The sequence below is a fragment of the Sciurus carolinensis genome, chromosome 11 (genome assembly GCF_902686445.1).
Source record: "Sciurus carolinensis chromosome 11, mSciCar1.2, whole genome shotgun sequence".
Taxonomy (NCBI): domain Eukaryota; kingdom Metazoa; phylum Chordata; class Mammalia; order Rodentia; family Sciuridae; genus Sciurus; species Sciurus carolinensis.
Genome location: NC_062223.1, coordinates 25,416,518 through 25,436,665, shown reverse-complemented (window position 1 = coordinate 25,436,665; position 20,148 = coordinate 25,416,518). Strand labels below are relative to the sequence as shown.

General features: G+C 35.7%; 1 protein-coding gene across 1 annotated transcript in view; it reads left to right on the top strand.

The window, feature by feature from the left end:
- LOC124959262 (olfactory receptor 4S2-like) overlaps positions 1-13,558 on the top strand; it is a 31,582-nt gene extending 18,024 nt beyond the window's left edge. The window contains 2 exon segments of the mRNA XM_047517826.1: positions 12,586-13,143; positions 13,145-13,558. Of these exon segments, the coding sequence (XP_047373782.1) occupies positions 12,586-13,143; positions 13,145-13,558 (972 nt within the window).
- Positions 13,559-20,148: the final 6,590 nt, after the last annotated feature.

Below are 20,148 nucleotides of genomic sequence, written 5' to 3'. Positions count from 1 at the left end.
CTTAAATGTGTTATGTGTTAAGAGTGTTATGTGTTAAGAGTGTTATGTGTCTAGTTATTGGGATGCTTCACTATTTCCTCTGGCTGTGATTGCCAGGATTCCAAAATTCATTCCAGTCCCAGTGACCTTAATTCATAGTGAGTGGAATTTCCTACCCCTGAAAGCAAAAAGAGATTTTGGTATCTCAGTCATTATAACCTTCGCTGTTGCTGCAGTGGCTACTGTGGCTGCTGCCACTGCTGCTGGACTTGCCCTAGGAACTGTTATTCCTACTGCTCACGTGCTCAACAATCTGTCACAAGCCACTGCCAAAGCATTGACAGCCCAGGAAAACATCAATGTGCATCTCACCACGGGAATCCTGATTCTAAACCAAAGAGTGGACTTACTACAAGAATAAGTGGACATGTTGACTGTTACCGCACAGATGGGCTGTCTAGTGCACGCCCAAGCACTATGTGTTACCCCTAAATCCTATTCTAATATTACTGCTGCTACAAATCTGTCCAAATAGCTTGGAAGCATGCTTAATGGGACATGGGACTAAAGAGTTTACTAATTTGACTACCCTATTAAGAAATTCTATATTTGTGGTGAAGAGTACTCAGGTCAAGGTCCCGGGTATACCAGAAGCCATTAGTTTCTTAGAGTCAGCATTACAACTTGGTAAACAATGGATGGGAAGTTTTGCTATGATGGTATTGTTGTTCTTGCAGTTATTATTGCTGCTCAGATATCTGTTGTCTCTAAGGAGTCATCAAAGACGGCAAACCTTAGTGGTATGGCAAGCCCTTATGGCCATGGGCCAAGGCTCTGATCCTCAGATTTGGCTCTCCCAATTACAGGACTGGTAGTCAAAGATGGGTAAGCACACAGTGGACTTTATACCAACTTAAGACAGGGATGAAAGCATGCCAACAGCTCTTTGACTCCCAATGACGGGTAAGGATAAAGTCTGACTCTGGCACCTAAGACAGGCATAGTCGCAGTCCTTTTCTTTTTATAACAAAAAGGGGGAGCCTGTTGAGGGCTGTCTTGGACAAGATGGCACCTGGCAGTGAGCCAAAGGGCACTGGCTACCAAAATAAGGAAGTACCCAAAAAGGTTGCTTGCCTACTAGTTCCTTGGAGACTTATGACGTGTTCACGCCAGGCTCTAGGATTGGCTATCTAATATCATGCCGCGCATGGACAGCTAGTGATCCATATAGTGCTATACTGACATTCCTCTGCATGCTGTCCTGCATGAGAGAAAGCTTTGCTATAATTGGCTGATAAGCTCGGAGCCTGGGGGAGGAGAGAGGCAGAGGGTAAAAGAAGGGAGATAGTGGGAGAAGAAAGGAGGCAGGAAAACAGGGAGGACGCAATAAATCTCATCAACTAAAGATTGGTGGTGTATCCTTTCTCTGTGCCGGTTCCACTGGACGGAACACACCTCCTATAGCCACACCCTACCTACTTATAGTTACCACCCAGTTAATCCCTATCAGGGGATTAATGCACTGATTGGGTTAAGGTTCATAACTCAAATATTTCACCTCTAAATTTTCTTGTATTGTCTCACACATGAGCTTCTGGTGTACACCTCATATTGGTACCATAACACTCTCATAAGTGTAAGCAAGAGGGGAAGGAAAACAAGTGATCTCATGAAGGTAGAATGGAGACCCACATAGTGAAGGAACAATATCAGAGGAAGGGAGGAGGAGGGGAGGACAAGGGGTACTGCTGGATATTAAAATTAATCAAATTATGTTATATGTATGTATATTTTGTGATGGGCTGACAGATCTGATTCCATGAGAATGTTATAGGCCAGACTCTAAGGGAAATGACTAAACAGACTCCATTTTGCTCTGAGACTCCATGTTATGTTGGAAATAAGCTTCTCCCATGGGAACACCCCGCCTCTGTACCCATCATCAGTTACTTGGTGTGACATGTTTAATAATATACAATGGCAACTCCTATGTAGTAAAGAATTGCTCTCTTTTGATTCCTATTGCTCCTGAACAATGTACCATGTAAACAGTGATTGTGTGGATGTTAGTAACCATTCTTTAGTTTGTACCTAAGTAAGGGTCATTTTGACCCACTTCCCCCTCTGTTGATGATCTTACGATGTTTGTTTGTAATTTTGAATCATAGCAACAGACACTTACGATTGATGTGATTTTTGGTATAAGAACCCCTACAACCCTGTGGTTGGGACTGTTCTCCCAAAAGCCATTTTTTTGGCCATTGTGTGAGACAGTCAGCCAGCTGGCTTAATAAAGACTCTCAAATTTGGACTTCTCAGTGGTGATCGGTCTGTTCTTAAGTTGCGCCCCATAACATTTGGAGGCCCCAGTGAGATCCTCGCTGCCTGGTGAGCAATTGCCACTCACCACTGACCTGGAAACTCCTGCGGAGGGAAGAGGCCACAACATTGCTCCTAGGGGAAGGCCTCTGAGAGACGTTCCTCAGTCCCAGGCTGCATGGTCTGTGGAGATCTGCCCCAGGACTGAACTAAATTCTTTGAGAGTCACCTGTTTCTGCACCCCTGGGGGACCCGTAAGTCTGTTTCTGGCAGATCCGAATCTGGGGACTCTGAGGAAGGCTGGACACAGCATTACTTCCCAAGTCCGGGACTGGCAAGATGTTGCTCAGTTCCTCTGGTCTGGAATCTGGAGTGGCCACTTGTCCGTGTCTTTGGTGTTTTATCTGTTCTGTGTTTGTTTGTCCTTTTCTGTATTTTTTTTCACCCTTAAGTGTAAGCATGAGTCAGTCTCCCTTACATTAGTCATGGACTCCCCTCCAGTGCATGTTAACAAATTTCCAGGAATTGCAGAAGAGAGCCAGTGACTACAGAACCCGCTGTGATGTCTTATCTCTCTCTGAATTCTGTGAGAGAGAATGACCAACTTTTGAGGTCAGATGGCCTCCTCAGGGGACCACCAAAATGTCTTTGGGAAGCCTGAGCATCTTGATCAAATGTTTTATATTCAAATTTGGGAAAAAATGGTTAAAAAGGTTTTTAACCATGGTCACTGAAGCTTACATTAAAATGTAAACTGCTGCCAATAGGAAATTCCAAATATTGGAGTTGGTCCACCAAAATGCCAGGCTAAAATTTTGATGGCTACTATCCAAGAGACCAGAAAAACTGGTTTAGAACAATACCCCAACCTGAGGGGGCTCTCCCAAGGAGACCAATGGAAGCAGCTTCTTTGCTGTCTCTTTGGGAAACTCCTTCAGGGAGGATAGGGCATAACCTTGTCCATATTCTCTTAATTCTTTTTCATCTCAGGATGGAGGCCAAAAAGACTTTTAAAATTCTATTGTTTTTGAGTTCATAATTTTGATCTGGTGTGCCTAGGTTAATTTTTGATCAGACCTATTTTATCCAACTATAAAGTTTTCTTAATGTTCTGTTTCATTCAGAGGCCAGTGTACAAGGGTTAACTCTAAATCTAATGTGTTTTAAAAAATAAGCTATAAGGTCTTTGTTCATCTGTTTATTTCATGTATATGTACACTGGTGTATTGTCATGTTTACATATATTTGGTACCAAAATTGACATATGAGCTCATAAATTAAAATTTAAAAAAATGAATCCAAATGCTTTTGATTTACATGATTTAAAAGGTTTTTATATTGGGTAAACAAAAATATGGCTTTCAACTTACTAACACAGTTTTGATTCCAGGTGGTTGAAAAATAAATAAAATGTTAATTTTATAAAATGTCTAATATCCATTGTTTCTAGGTTTTTCTTCAACAGGAAAGAAATGACTGATATGGTGCAATACAATTCTCTGATATCTTGGCTTTTAAAAAATAACTAAATTAGATTTAACATATATGGAGTTGATCATGGATGTGTTTTTTAGAGACATCTGATTGGTTTAAGAGTTAAAATGCTAACTGTTAAATACAACATCAAGTACTCTTAACTCCTTAAATTCCACAAGGTAACATACTTAAAACATTTTGGTGTTTTCAAAAATTGGTAAATAAAAAAAGGGTTTAAATTTACATTATGTTATCACCAAAAACATAATTACTAGAAGTCTTAACAGGTATTATTCTATATAAAGGGTCCAAAAGTTTCAACTGTATTTAAATAGTGTTCTATAAGTAACAAAGTATTTCATCAGATTAAAATGGAGTAATTTATCTGAATTCAGAAATTCATAAGGGTTGTTTCAAAATATAAATTTTAAAAGGGAGATCAACAGATTAAAACATTACAAGGTTTTAGATATAAATATATATTTAACAAAAATGTTTCTAGATAAAAAAGTCTTTATGTGATAAAATAAGGCTGTAATATATCTAAGTAAACAACAAGAGTGTCTAATTAAGTGATTAAAAAGTGTTAATTAAGGGTAAATTTTAAAAGGTTTATGTGTAGATATAAGTAATACAACAGTTAAAACTATTCAAGGTTTTTTCCTAAGGTCAAATATTAATGTACTGATATAAACCAAATTTCAGTATATTTGCTGAAATGACCAATAGTTCTTAAAACATTAATTTACTCTTAACATTGTATCTGTTATGTTTTATTCTCTAGAGCAACTAGTCTTAAAAATTGTGGGTTTGTACAACTCTGGTTGAACAGCAACTGTTACAGCGTTGTACTACATTACAAAGTCTAAATTTTCTTTAAAAGTTAATCATGGTTAATAACATCAATGTAATTATCATACTATTTTTCTTATTCATATATTAAATGTTTTCATAACTTCCAGGTATACAAGTCTTTAAAAAGTTTAAAAGAACATTTCATCAAGCTGGTTCTCTCCAACCTAAAGTTGTAATGATAAATTTAAACTTATCAAAATAAGAAATTTTATTGGGGATTTATTTATATCATTTAGTGTTCTGTAACTGAACCTGAACCTTGTTACCTTCTGCACTGGGATAAAAATGTAAATGTATTTCTAAAAGATAATGAGAGCCTGATCTGTTTAAAAGTTAATATCATGAAACAGGAAAACATTTTGCCACTTTACTACACAAAAGGAAATTTAAAACCTCTTTCAGCTTTCTTTGATTCATGTTTTTGATGTAATATCACATTGTAATATCACATTATATGTGTAATATCACATTAATTAACATTCAAATAGACTTGGAAAAATATATGTAAACTTTATAAAGTGATATTTAAAAAGATAAATGTCAGCTTCAGAACTAGGACTGCTTTACCTAAGATTTATGAAGAACCCTGCCTTACCTGAGATAAGGCTCTGCTTCCTACCTTACTACATGTTACAATGGCTCCAAACTAAGTCAGAACAACCTCTCAGCTCTTCCACCTCCTGGTAAGAGATTATTAATTTCTATCTGCTTCATGATATTCATTGACATGTTCCAGATACTATTCATTTTGTACTCATGGTTTTTTGTTTCTTTCATATAACAAGACTTTTAGCCCTAGAAAGGAACTTTTTACTGCTTGGCCCACCACACATTGCCCCCTCTCAGCTTGAAGCATAAAAGCAGTCATCACCCTTTTTCCTTAAAGCAGTAAAAGGTCCCTAAAATTAGAGGGGTCATAATAAATTTTTTTTAAAAAGAGAGTCAATATAGATAGGTAAATTGGGTTAAATCACAAAAATAAGGGCCAGTTTGGGTCCAAAAAGTTGGAGACAAATGACCTCTGAGAGATTAAAATGTTAATGCTTCCAGAGCCCTTCTTCTACCCTTCCCAAGAACCTGCTCCTGTTCTAACCTGTTAATTCTCTCCAACAGGTTCAACTTATGAGAGAAAGAGCTCCAAGAGACTACTGATTTCCAACACCCATTTCAGTCAGAAGACTATGTCTACATCAAATGGTTCCAAAAAGGACTAACACATTTTCTAACACATGAGCTTTTGGGGTATGCCCTCACATCCAAACCATAATAATGATGTGGAATTACACCCACCATGTTATTATATATACACATAGGGTAATAATACTGGACTCATTCCACTGTCTTTCCCATACCCATACCTTTTTCCCTCCTTCCCCTCCCTTCACTTCTCCCTTCTGTCTAATCCAAAGTAATTATACTCTTCCTTAGGCACCCCTGATTGTGAATTGTATTCTGCATATCAGAGAAAAAATTTGGCATTTTGTTCTTTGATACTGGCTTATTTCACTTATCATGATATACTCCAAATCCATTCATTTACTGGCAAATGCCATAATTTTATTCTCCTGTAAGGCTGAATAATATTCCATTGTGTATATGTACCACAGTTTCCTTATACATTCATACATTGAAGGACACCTAGATTGGTTCCACAGTTTAGCTATTATAAATTAAGCTGCTACAAACATTGATGTGACTGCCTTACTGTAGTATGCTAATTTTAAGTCCTTTGTGTATAATCTGAGGAGTGGGATAGCTGGGTCAAATGGTGGTTCCATTCCAAGTTTTCTGAGGAATCTCTATACTGCTCTCCAGAGTGGTTGGACTAATTTGCCATCCCTCCAGCAATGTATGAGTGTACCTTTTTCCCACATCTTCAACAATGTTTATTGTTTCTTTTATTCTTGATAATTGCCATTCTCATTAGAGTGAGATGAAATCTCAGTGTACTTTTGATTTGTATTCAGAGAACTATATTTCAAAGTCTTAATTTTATTTGAATCCTACCCATATGATTCAAAATTTAAACTTGACTATGAAATAGCACATTATTTGGTTTATCATATTTTATACTACAAATTCATAAATTCTTTCTATGTGTCTACTCTTTTTAAAGTGTGAGCATTCAGTTATTGTAGTGTTAATTTAGCATCTGAGTTGCCTTGACTTATCAAATTACCTCCTTGTGCTTCTGTGAAAATATTAACAGTGCTATATAATTCATAAAATTAAAATATGTGTGTTAAATTCAAAATCATTTTATAGTGCTTTTCACAATTTCCAGTACATTTTAATGAATGTTTACAATTAATATAAAAAACTAGAAAGGGTAGATCTTAATGTCATTTGATTAATAGTCATTTGAGAAAGTAAGAGAAGAGCAGTTTAATTAAAACAAAACACAAAATTTAACTGTAAAAGAACAATCAAGTGATCTGGAGGAGTTAGTCATTGGCACTTTAGTGAAATGTCTTGCAGCATGGAATTAGGTTTTAGGGAAGGTAATATAATAAGGAAAAACTTTATGGAAATGGGAACATTTAAGTTTGACCTTAACTGTGATAAGAAAAAGAAAAATTCCTTCACTGTTAATATATGATCAGCCGTGATAGCAGAAGAGGAAGATTATTAACACATATGATGAATACATAAAGATTTATTTTCTGCATAAATAATACTATAACTACTTTTAAAAAATTTTGGTTACTAATCATAAAGCCTATTCTAAGTATTTAAAATCACATATTTAAAACAATTTTATATACTTTAAAAATCATATTAAAAAGTCAAACCCTAACTAAAGTGATGAGAGTTTCTTATTAGATTTGTCCAAGAATTTCCATAGGGATTGCCATTGGCTTGCATCCAGATTCCTCCAGTGTGTTTAAATAAGTCTCCTAGCTCTATGTGCAGCTACTTTAGGAGCCTCTAGACTCCATGCATTTAGGGAAGTAATCTTGTATACTCATTATTGCATGGAAGGAAGAAAGAGCAAAAGACCCCTATGCATCTGATTTTTCTCTTTCAGTATTGTGATAAAATTCTTATTCTCATTCTGAATTGTCAGAGGGAAATTTTAAGATACAATTTTACTTTAAACATAATTTAAAAGCTAGATACAAAGAATGAGAGCTTTTTCACTGATTTTCTGTGTAAGATATTTGCTTCTTATTTTAGGTTAGAACTTAGATATTTTTTATTTTTTGTTATGAATTCAAGAATAAAGGTATTGCTTCAAAGACTGGAATTGAATGAAGACAAATGTGAGTTGTTATTTTCATATTGTTTTTCCATCTTCCTTTGCTTTTTCTTAAATACCTGCTATGTAAAAGTCATCATTTTGAATGATCATAACATCATGTATCCTTATTTTCCTGTTTTCAAGAACATTTTCCCTCTTGGGTAAATATTCTGAAAATATAACTGTTTGGCAACCTTTGTGTAACTTTTAGATTCTTCTAACTTAAGTAACTATTTTTAATTTTCATAGTTTATCAGACAGTTTTAAGGAATCTGTTCTAACAGAAAGTTGACAATGAGAATACTGTATCAAAGTGCTAGTTTCAAATTTGGGACTCAGAGCCTGCATAGGAGGCTAAGATAAACTGTTGAATGTTTTTGCTCTCTTTCAGATAGAAAAGGAATGCCGAAAATTATGAACACCTGAAACTATTGACAAATAATTAAATAAAATGAGCAATGAACAGAATAAATCAAGAAAATTATATAAACTCTTGATTTTGAATAATTGATCAATTATTTGACTTTCTTTCTTTATTCTGTGGGGTTACAGAAGGAACACAGCATTTGCAGATTGTACACAAGTGCCCTGTCACTGAGCCACATCCCCAGTTATAGCTTCCTTAATTTCTCAAGATGAAAGAGAGGCCAATAGAGTTGAGGAGTGAACTTTTCCTAAATTAAATGATGTGTGTGGCAGATGAAAGGACGGTGTCTGTTCCTGGTCTTAGTCTATTATATATTCCACAAAATTTTGGCATTGAAGTTGAATGTGGTTTTACAGAAGAAAATTTCAGTAGCCACAGTTGAAGTTCAAATTATAAAATAAATGATTATTTCTTTAAAAAATGTAGAATATGTATAAATATATAAGTACATATGATATACAGGTATATATATGATGTGCATATATAGGATGTATATACACATATATGTATCACTTCTTTAACAAAGGGAGAATATAATCTATGAAATAACCTAAGTATAATATAGAAATATTATTTTCCAGAAGTGTTTCATTCCATTATTCTTCTTTATAAAAGAAGGATTCCCTATAGATATTTTATTAGAAGTCTTTTCAAATAAATGTGTTAGCTTGATTTCAGTTCTATCTGTGAAATGAGAAATCCTATTATATATACCATATCCTGGTAATTAGTATTCACTGGAGTAGTTGTAAAAGTAATTCAAACCTCTGTAGAAATCTGAATGCCAAATCTAATGAAGAGAATTTATATCCTGAGCTTCCTTGGTCTTAAAAATTTTGAGAACATTAATACTTTTAAAATTAAAAATAAAGGAACTGATTCTTGTTAGTAGTTATAATGTGTTAAAGTCACATATCTTTACCTATTTCATGTGAACATTTTTGTTTGATTTCAAAGAATCCTATGTGTTAGATAGCATTACCACTCTCTTATAGATGAAAAAACCCAGGATCAAAGAATAATGTAAACTGCTTAATTATTCAACCACTAAGCCTAGATCATATATTGGAATCCATTTAGTCTAAATGAAGCAGCACATTCATCCCCAATGATAACCTGTGTGATACACCCTGAGAATTCAGCATTTGAAACTATGCTAAGAGATAGTGTCAGTTTGACAAAAAAAAGACAAAAAAGAGAAATTTGTAAATTGAGTCCTCAATGTCAGCTATTATATTTCAGAGAATACTCATGAAATTGCTTCAAATCCTATTAGGAATTTCAAAGTATATTCAGAGTTTACTCTCGCTTATACTAAAATCATACTCAGATATAGGTGTACAATGAGATGCAGATATAAAGATATTCCCTGTTTCCTTAAATCAAATATTCCCTGTACAGGTGTAGGGCACAGGAATGTATCTGCCTAGGTATTTTACATTTTATATGGCAGTTCATAAAATATAATTTTAGGTATTAGCATCTTTATCTATATTCATTTAAGTAATTGAAGAAAGGATTTACTGAATTTCAATAATCTTGAAACAATATTTCATTCATGTTTAATTATTAATAAAGAAATCTAAATAATCTATTTTGATTATATTCCCATTTGGATATTAGTCCCTGAATTCCTCAGATGTACATGTTTCCTTCCATACTTTTTCCTTTTTATTCATAAGCACACAGGTACTCATTTAAACTCCTTAGTATTCCTTTCATTTACTCAAACAAAATTGTCATATTTTTCCTTTTATGTGTATCTTGTTTGCTTTCTGCTCAACCATATCTCGTAATGATTTATCCAAGTTATGTGTCCTGTGTCGACCCACTTAAGACAATTAAGTTTCTATCTATTATTCTATGATAAAATATATCACCACTGGTTTCCCATTCTATTATCAGCAGGTATTTAGATCAATTCCCTTTTTCAAGTACGACCAAGGCTTCAGTGAATATTCTTGTGAATTCTTTGTGGTTTCCCTAGATCAAAGTTTATTCTCTAAACCATTATCATATTTCTATAGATAGGCTTTTGCATTTTATTTTTACAAGGCTGATGAGTGAGACTATTATCTCAATGTTGCTTAATTTTTATTGCCATGATTGTTAATGAGTGGGAGAATTTTTATATATGTTATTACCCCATTGTAATTTCCTTTCTGTGCATTACCCATTCAAATTTTGCTCTTTCAGTAAAATTGAGTGACTTAGATTCACATTATAGATATGAAGGTGTTATAAAGATTTATTACCATTTTCTTACTTCTTAAAATACTTTCCCCATATGAAATTTTGTTGGATATAATATTTAAGTATATTACACATTTTATTATGAATTTTTTTGCTTAGAATTTTTCCTAGTCTAAGCTTATTTGCCTAATTATCCCCTAAATATTTGTTCTAGTTTTATTTGATACATTTGCATAGTTCAACCATCTGAAATATATTTCTTGTGACTAAGAAGAAATTTTCTTTTCTTTCTTTATGGGGGTTGGATGGGTACAGGGCATCTTCTCAAGTGGAGTCAAGTTCTAATATTAGTAACAGAAAAATCCTGTATTTTTAGATGTTACTTTAAACATAGATTAAATCCAATGTATTTATGTGCTTGTTTATTGCCTGTATTTGCATTGTCATCTGTATTTAATAACACTTCTTTGTCATATATTTTTATGTACTTCAATATCTGCAAAGATATTTTTATTTACCTATGCTGGATATTGACTAGTGCTGAATTTTGGAAACTTACTTTTCAAAATTTAGTACAAACTTTGTCACAATTTTAGTTTATAATTATTGATGGTATTGGTTAATTGGGAACAAATTAAGTTTTTTTTACTGCATTCATCCTTCCTAACCATAAATCATGTATACTGGTTTTAATTTTTTTAATTTCTAAGAAAATTCCATGTTTATGAAGAAGTTTCCATTTTCAGCAATGGTATATATAAAAATAATTTTCAAGCTTTTACTCAAAAAATTCATATGACTTTTCAGGTCCATTGCAATTGGACTTTTTCAACAATTCTAGAAAGTGTCCCCTACCCCTCCAAAATAGAAATTAAACCAGAAGTTGTTAACTTAAGGTTCATACATGAACTTAGACCCACACATCCATCATATGTCTAAAGTCGTATTGAAAATCTCTTTGTATATCAAATGTGATATTTCCAAAACATTTTTCACTGGAACACATACAGTGCAAAGGGCATGATTTCCTTGCTGTTCTAACTCTTTACAAGCTTGCTGACAAATTTTTCTCAGTGATTAGAATTTATTTTCTATAAACCAGGCTTGAGTTTAGCAGTTGTGACTCCTTTTAGATCAAGTTACTTCAAGTCGCAAAAAGGAAGAAAGAGATGTAGGGTGGTCATTTGCATCAAATAATAAATATTTTTTTAATGACATATTCCAGGATTTGACAATGAACATATAGCCAGCCTGTTGAGGGAAAAAACATGATTCAATTCTGAGATCCAAAACAGTACAACAGATGAAGTGAAGAAAAATCTCTGAATGCAAGTGTCTCTGCAAGTTTGCTATTGCAAGAAGAAATGCTAGGAAATCTGACAACAGGGCCCACATTATGAGAACTTGAGAACTCCTGGATGAGACAGGAAAAAGAACTTGGAGAAAAGGAAAAGTCTAGGAGGCAATAACCATTCTGGAGGCCCATATGATGGATTAAACCTCTTCTCCACAGATTGGTTTGTTGCTCTCTCTCTCTCTCTCCATTTTTTAAAAACATTTTCTTAAGTCCTAAAAGGACTTGATGAGATTGTTATCCAGAGGTTTAATATTTGCAAGAGTTTGCTGAAGTATGTTGTCACTAGACATGATCGACTTTTAAATTTATCAGTTTAGAAGAACTGAGAATGAGAATATCCATCCTGCCTTTGAAGAACAGACAAACTATTGGCTTTCTAAACACAGTGGAGATTTCAAAGCTACTAATAAGTTGTAAACACTGAAACACCATCTTAAATTGAACTGAAAAACTGTGTTTTGTGCTTAGAGTATTCACCCTATTGTTCATGGAGTGAGGATATGGGATTCATCACCATCAGGATTGATTTTCTGTGCTAATCCTGTTACTAATGAGTCTGCTCTAATGACCTGCATTCTACTTGTGAGTAAATATTCTACATATTTTATCCATTGCTGTATTCCTAGTGCCAATTATACTGATTGATTCATAATAAACAATCAATATATGTATTTACTGAACACATGATTTTGAATATAAATCAATGATTTCCAATGTTCCAATGGTCTAGTGTTTCAGGTATATTATCCTCTCCCTTTAAATAATCAAGTCCATGAAAAAAAAAGGGAATATGAAAACATTACTGAATTTATTCTTCTGGGACTATTTAGTAATGCAGATGTGAAGACTCCCTGCTCTGTGATATTTTCACTTTGCTATCTTGCAATTCTTTCAGGAAACCTGGCCATTCTTCTCACCATCAGGGGAAGCCACCTTGGTGAGCAACCCATGTACTTTTTCCTCAGCTACCTGTCCTTCGTGGATGTCTGTTTTACTTCCACAGTGGCCCCCAAACTGATCATAGACTTACTGGTTCAGTGGAACACCATCTCCTTCAGTGGCTGCATGTCCCAGATGTTTCATGCCCACTTCTTCGGAGCCACTGAGATCTTTATCTTGGTGGCCATGGCCTATGATCGCTATGTAGCCATCTGTAGATCCCTTCACTATGTGGTCATCATGAGCAGAAGGGCATGCTACATCCTTGTGATGACTGCTGTCATTGGAGTTTTTATCCATTCACTGATGCATGTGTTGATCATGATTCAACTTCCCTTCTGTGTCCCCAATCAGATAGGACCACTATTTCTGTGACGTCTTCCCCCTGTTAGAGTTGGCCTGCACTGACACAAGGCTCTTGAAGATCATAATCGTTACCACCACAGGGGTGCTGTCCATTCTGACCTTTGTTGCCTTGCTAATTTCTTACATCATCATCCTGTCCACCTTGAGGACTCGCTCATCTGAGGGCCGCCGCAAAGCCTTCTCCACCTGTGGCTCACACATCATGGTTGTGCTCATGTTCTTCTTGCCCCTCACCTTCACCTATGTCCCCATGGCTGATTCTGTCAGCAATGACAAAGTGTTTGCTCTGTTTTACACCATGATTGCCCCCTTGTTCAACCCTCTCATTTACACAATGAGAAATGCAGACATGAAGAACGCCATGAAGAAAGTGTGGGACCCACACAAATTGCTGGAAGGGACTTGAAGCCTTGGGGTTGGTGCCCTTGGCCTGATCTTGTTCTCTACACTGAATCAACGTCAGTAAACAGGGAAGGTGCAGAGAGATGGTATGTGTCACCCACAGCAGCACGTCTTGAAGAGAGAAGATCCCCTGGCAATTCTCTTTCTGTTACTTTACATTTCTGAGACCGTACACAAGAGAAGGGAAACCAGATGATTTCCAGGTTCTTCCTGGCTCTGACATTCCAACAGTTAATCTGTCTTCCATAAACCAAGACAAAAGGAACATTATGTTACTGGTATTGATTCAATTTAGAAGTGCTTCGTGTTTTGTCAGTTGTGCCCGGTCTCAGGAAGCAGGTTTCTCAACTGAGACATCTGCTATAGGTACAGACAATTAAGAACTTCTTTATTGAGGCTTCCACTGCAATTAAAAACTGACAAAATAAAAGAAAGATATATCTGTTGCATATTTTAAGGTTTGAAAACAGTGCGATGCAATGTAGTTTTTCTATTCACATTGTAATTGATGGAAGATATTGTAAGTGATTCTTAATAACCTGTTTTACTAATCAGAAGTTTCAAATTGAGGCTGCCATTATGAAATTGATGAAATAGAAACTTCTAGCACTCTTCCCCCTACAGAAATATCAATTTGAACAACCATCAACGTACAAATATCCTTTCACAAGAGTTCAGAAACCATGTGAGATTTTATAATATCTGAGTGTAACACAGACATTAGAAAAGATGAATTGGAAAAGGCAGGAAGAAGAGTTTTCCCTTCTCTGAATCACCCTTTTTCCCAGCCACAAGCATGAAGAGCTATACTTTCCCAGTCAGGAAAGATGAGGAAAGTGAGCACTGAACTTGGCCATAGACCCCTACGTGGGGTCTGCCTCAGTAAAATCTAGTGCTGTGCAGACTCTTTTAGCACCAGAATCTATTCCCAGTACCTGTGGACTAACCTCTAGCTCACTACAGCACCAGAGGCCCAGACTCTAGGTCTGCCTTCAAGTTCTTGGGGCCTGCCTCACCACTAGCCCAACTCTACTAGCCCGTGGCTCTACACCAAATACATCAAAAGACTGACCTTGGCCCCAGGTGTTAGAATGGTCCCAGGATCCTAGTCATCAGGCTGGTTCCTACAAACTCAGTCTTCAAGCAGACACTTCTGATACAAGCTCCAAGCTGGCACCCATGGATTGAACTTCCAAGTCTGCCCAACTGCCAGGCTAGATTCTGCAGCCCAAAATCCAAGCCTGTCCCATAGCACCAGGATTCAGGACCACTCCAGCACCAGATTTGTCCTGTGACCCTGTTCATAAGGCCATCATCATCACTGAATCAGAGTGCAGGACAAACCCTGCAGATATAGACTCCAGGGTGGTACCCATTGTCTGAACTTCCAAGCCCTCCCTCCTGCCAAATAGGATCCAATGACCCCAGGTTCTAGTCCAGGATTGTCCCCCTGGCCCCAGGCACCACACTGGTGCTGTGCATACAGCTCCATGTTTAATCAGTGTCAGGTCAGTCACCATGGCCTCATGCTCAAGGCCAGACCCTGCACAAACAACAGATTAAGAAGCCATTCTTGTTCTGGTAATTCCCATTCCTGGACCAGTTCCCAGAATCTCAGGTTCATGGCCATCCTTTTGACCCAGGTTCCAGTTTGTCCCCAAGGGAACTAACCTCCAGATCAGCTAACATGCATGCTAGTCTCAGTGGTCTCAGGCTTCAGGCCAATCTTCAAAGTCCAGGTAACAGGCTAATATCAGACTGGTCCTAGGCTATATGTACCCAGTCTACATGCCTAGCTCATACCAGTTTTGGGCTCCAGGATGGTATATGGTCCAAGGTCCTTTAGTATTTAGGATCTATCCCAATTCCAGAATACCTAGTGTCCAAGTTCTTCTCAGCAGACTCCGAAGACAGAATGTTTCCTATGAACTACAGTTCCAGTCTACCCTTGTAGACCCAGGCTCCAAACCAGTCACCACAGACCCACAATCCTATCTGGAGATTTAGTCTCCAGGACAAGCCATAAGCACTGAAGCCACAGGTTCATCTCAGTTTTAGAAGAACAAGGCCTAATCCAGTTCTTAGAATCACCTATAGATCAGAATGTCTCCTGTGGACAAAGACTGAAGTCCATCCACTATGCATATAATCAATAGATCCATCTCAGTGTGTCCAGGATTCAAGAAAAATTTCATGGACCTAGATAACAGCCTGCCAATTCCTTCTTATATTTCTCATCTATTCTTTCAGTCTGTGTGCTCTATCCATGAGAACCTTGCTATGGACTGAATGTCATGAATTCACAACTCACAAGTTGAAATCCTAACCCCATCAGGATGCCATAAGGAGATGGAGGCTTAAGGAGGAATTCAGTTGTGAAGGCAGAGTCCTCAAGCATGGGACTGGTGCCCCAACAACAAGCGAGAAGGAAGCTTGAATTCCCTCTCTCTGTGCCCTCTGCCATAAGAAGACAAGGCAGAAGATGGACATCTAAAAACCAGCAAGAGGTCCTTCCCAGGAACCAAGTAAACTGGCACCTTCATAATTTTCCTAGTCTTCAGAATTCTTGGAAATGAATATCTGATTCCTGCAGTCTATTATTCTTATGTTCTAAGAGCTTGAAATGACTAAAAGACCTCAGCATTCTAATCATATTTGTTTTGATTCCTGACTTGAAAATACTAACATCACTGCCAATCTGGTTCTGGTTCTACTGTCTACATTGTCTTTAAACTGTGTTCTTTGTTTTTGTTTTGCTTTGCAAATAAAAATAACTTTTTATTATGCTGTGTAAATTTTTCTCTATAGGCATATAAATATCTCTTCAGCACTGTGGGTTAAGTTGTCAGGGAGGAGAAGCATACTATAGCCTCATGACAGGTCTCAGTGTAGCAGTGAGCCTGTTTCATGGACTGTGGTTCACAAGTGCTTCATAGCCCCCCTTCTGATTTGGACTGGATGGCTGATGGGGCTAGAGTTGGATGTTTCCATCCCTTGATCAGTTGACTCTGATAACACCCCAGCAGGTTAGCCTATTAGCTAATTTTTCCAGAAGGCACACCTTGTCAAGGCAGACAGAATTCACTCCAGTATTCAAACTGGTTCCTTTATCATCTTTCTGACAGGAGGACAAGGGAATTTCCTCAAATGCTTAAAGTGGGAACTCCTCAGTGTTTCAGCAGGTAAAACTCACAGGGGATGCTCCTGAAGTTCATCTCTTGTCTACTCTGAGCCTCCCAATATGTCCCAGTAAACCACTGATGCTTTCCTACAACAGCATTGTTAATGCAGACCTTCTGCCCTAGCAGAAGCCTGTGATTCCACTTCTTTCACTCTCTCCCATTTTAGAGTAATAGTGTGAATTGTAACCTCATATCTCCTATGGATCCAAGAAGAGTTGACTTTTAAGCTTATTCATATATTTACTTTTGTTAACATAGAATGGGGATGCCGAGCTCCTTGCAAGCTGAGCTAGATACCAGAATACTTTTGGCTCTAAAATGGCACCTATCCTTACTGTTCTTTTAGGTTTTTTTTTAGTCTTTGAGATTATAATAAAATATTATAGTGATGGTTAATAAATAACATAATATTAAGAATTAAGTACATTTTGAATAAAATATATTATATGTTGAATTATTAAATTTTATATTGAATTAATGGAAAACTACACAATATGTAATATAAGAAATTTAAAAGGTATAATTCCATTTATACTTGTGATTTTTGCTTTTATTGACATATTTGCCTGTCATGTGTGATTTAAAATTTACAAACCATTCTTTACTTTTGAACTTTAAGTGGTCAACTATATAAAAAAAATTCAGGAAGAAAAGTACTGTGTAGTTACATATTCTAGTTCTCTCCATTTTTTCCTGGAGTTCTGAATGTCCATCTGGTGTGTCTTCTCTTCCAAACTGTATAGTTCTTTGGTCATGTGTCTCTGCTTTTGATTAGTAGGTAAGGCCATTGTTGTAGCTAGTTTTGCAGGCTGTCTTTAATTAATACAGATCTCTGTATTGACATTGTTTTTTCCTTACCTAAATGTGCTATTCTTTTGAATATCACCTCCCCAGTTTCTAATAGAAGTAAGCCATCATTATATAATACAATATGAATTTTTCTTGGCCTAATTTTAAGATTAGTCCTTTATACTTAGATTTCCAGTTTTTCAATGTCATGTACATATGTATGACTTACTTTCCCTTTCTTTTTTTCAAATTTTTTTTATAATTAGTTATACATGACAGTAGAATACATTTTGACATATCATACATAAAAAAGACTATCACTGGTCATTATTCTGGTTGTACATGATGTAGAATTAAACTGCTGCTATAATAATGTATGTACATAGGGTAATAATGTCTGATTCATTCTACTATCCTTCCTATCCCCCTGCCCCATTTCTTCCCTTCACTCCCCTCTACCTTATCCAGATTAGCTCTTTTCTTCCCTAGTCACCCTGCTTTCCTGTTATTGTGAAGTAGCATCTGCCTATGAGAGAAAACACTCAGCCTTTGGTTCTTTAGGATTGGCTATTTCACTTAGCATGATATTTTCCACCTCTATTCATTTATGGGCAATACCATAATTTCATTCTTCCATAAGACTGAGTAATTCCATTCTGTATATACACCACATTTTCTTTATCCATTCATCTGCTGAAGGGCACCTAGATTGGTTCCATAGTTTAACTATTATGAATTGAGCTGCTATAAACATTTATGTGGCTGCCTCAGTGTAGTATGCTGATTTTAAGCCCTTTGTGTATAAACCTAGGAGTCACTCAAATGGTAGTTCCATTTCAAATTTTCTGAGAAATCTCTTATTTTCTTTCTTTTTGACCACTGATATTTATAATCAAACAAGGATATATTTTAAACGTTCCTTCAAATATATTTTCTGTGCTATTTTCTCTCTCTCTTCTCATAGGACTCTACTTTTGATAAGGTTAGGTCATTTGATATAGTTCTACTTGTCATTTATTGAGTCACAATTTATTTGTTAATAATTTTTTTCTCTGAAATTTAAAAATTATTTTATTTCTCTGTGCATTCTTTGTTTGTTTGTTTTGGTACTGGGGATTGAATGCAGGGACACTTGACTACTGAACCACATCTCCAGCCCTACTTTGTATTTTATTTAGAGACAGGATTTCACTGAGTTACATATTTTTTTATTAATCTTTAACTAATCCTTTCCTTTGAATTGTCCAGTACTGCTGGTTATACTATTTGATTATTACTTATTTCAGATATTTCTTCTTTCTAATGTATGTATTTAAAGTATAAATTTCCTTCTTGGGATTGGGGTTGTAGATCAGTGGTAGAGAGCTTGCCTAGCATGTGTGAAGCCTTGGGTTTAATCCCTAGCATAAAAAAATATATATATATATATACTTAAACCTACTTGACTCTGGCCAACAAGTTTTGATATGCTGTACTTCCATTTTCATTAAGAGTATTGTTTTTAAAGTTGAGTTTCTCTTTGTTATGAAGGGTATTTAGGAGTGTCTTTATTCCAAACCTTTGGAACTCCCTGCTATCCTTCTGTCATTGATTTCTAGTTTATTTACCCTGCAATTGGAGAGCATATTGTCTATGATTTTAAAATCCACCCACTACTGTTATGTCTCATCTCATAATCTATCCAGATTTACATTTTGAAGACAGATGAAAATAGTGTTACTCTGCTGTTGTTAAATTGAGCATTCTATAGGTGTCAAATAGTCAATGGTGTTGCCTTCTGTGCACTTGGTGATTTTTGATCTTATTCTATTAATTGTGAAGAAACAATTCTTTAAGTATCTTTTTCTCAACTAGGCTAGTCTTTGATTTTTATATCTGGCAGTCTCTATATAGTTATATACACACCAGGGTTCTTATGTTACATTTTATAATTGAAATCTTCGACTTCTTATAAAATCATATCCTCGTCTATATTCATTGAGACAGTGAAAAGCAAAATAGACAGCCATCATAGTAAAGGAACTTTTTAGATAACTAAATTTGAACATACTAACATCTTCCTCTGAAAAGTAATTAAATTATTTTAATGCAAATTATTCAATACTTATGATATTTAATAATTCTCAATATTTAAAAAATGGTGCACAGAAATTATAGTATTGTGTATTTAATAATGGCATGTGTGTCATTTGCTTTGCACTGTAGGGAAAATTTTGGGTGGTTCGAGGGTATCAATATGTTAATAAAAGATGTACTTATACCAAAACTTTGGAAAAAATTTCCAAAAATGCATTTTAAAATACTATGATGGAAAGTTGGGCTTTCTGTTGTGAGAATAACTTTAAAAAATGTACTTTATTTTTAAGGCAGTTTTAGGATCACATGAAAATTTCACAGAAAGAACAAAGAATCCTTAATACCTGCACTCTGCCCCTTACAGTTGCCTGTCAACACCTCTTGCATTGGTATGGAACATTTGTTACAGTCGTTGAACCAATATTAATAAATGCTTACTGAAATTTACAGATTATGTTACTCTTTACTCTTTGTATGGTTGAGTTTATGACACACGTGTTGTCGAGCATCTACCATTACAACACCATACAGAATAGTTCACCCTTCT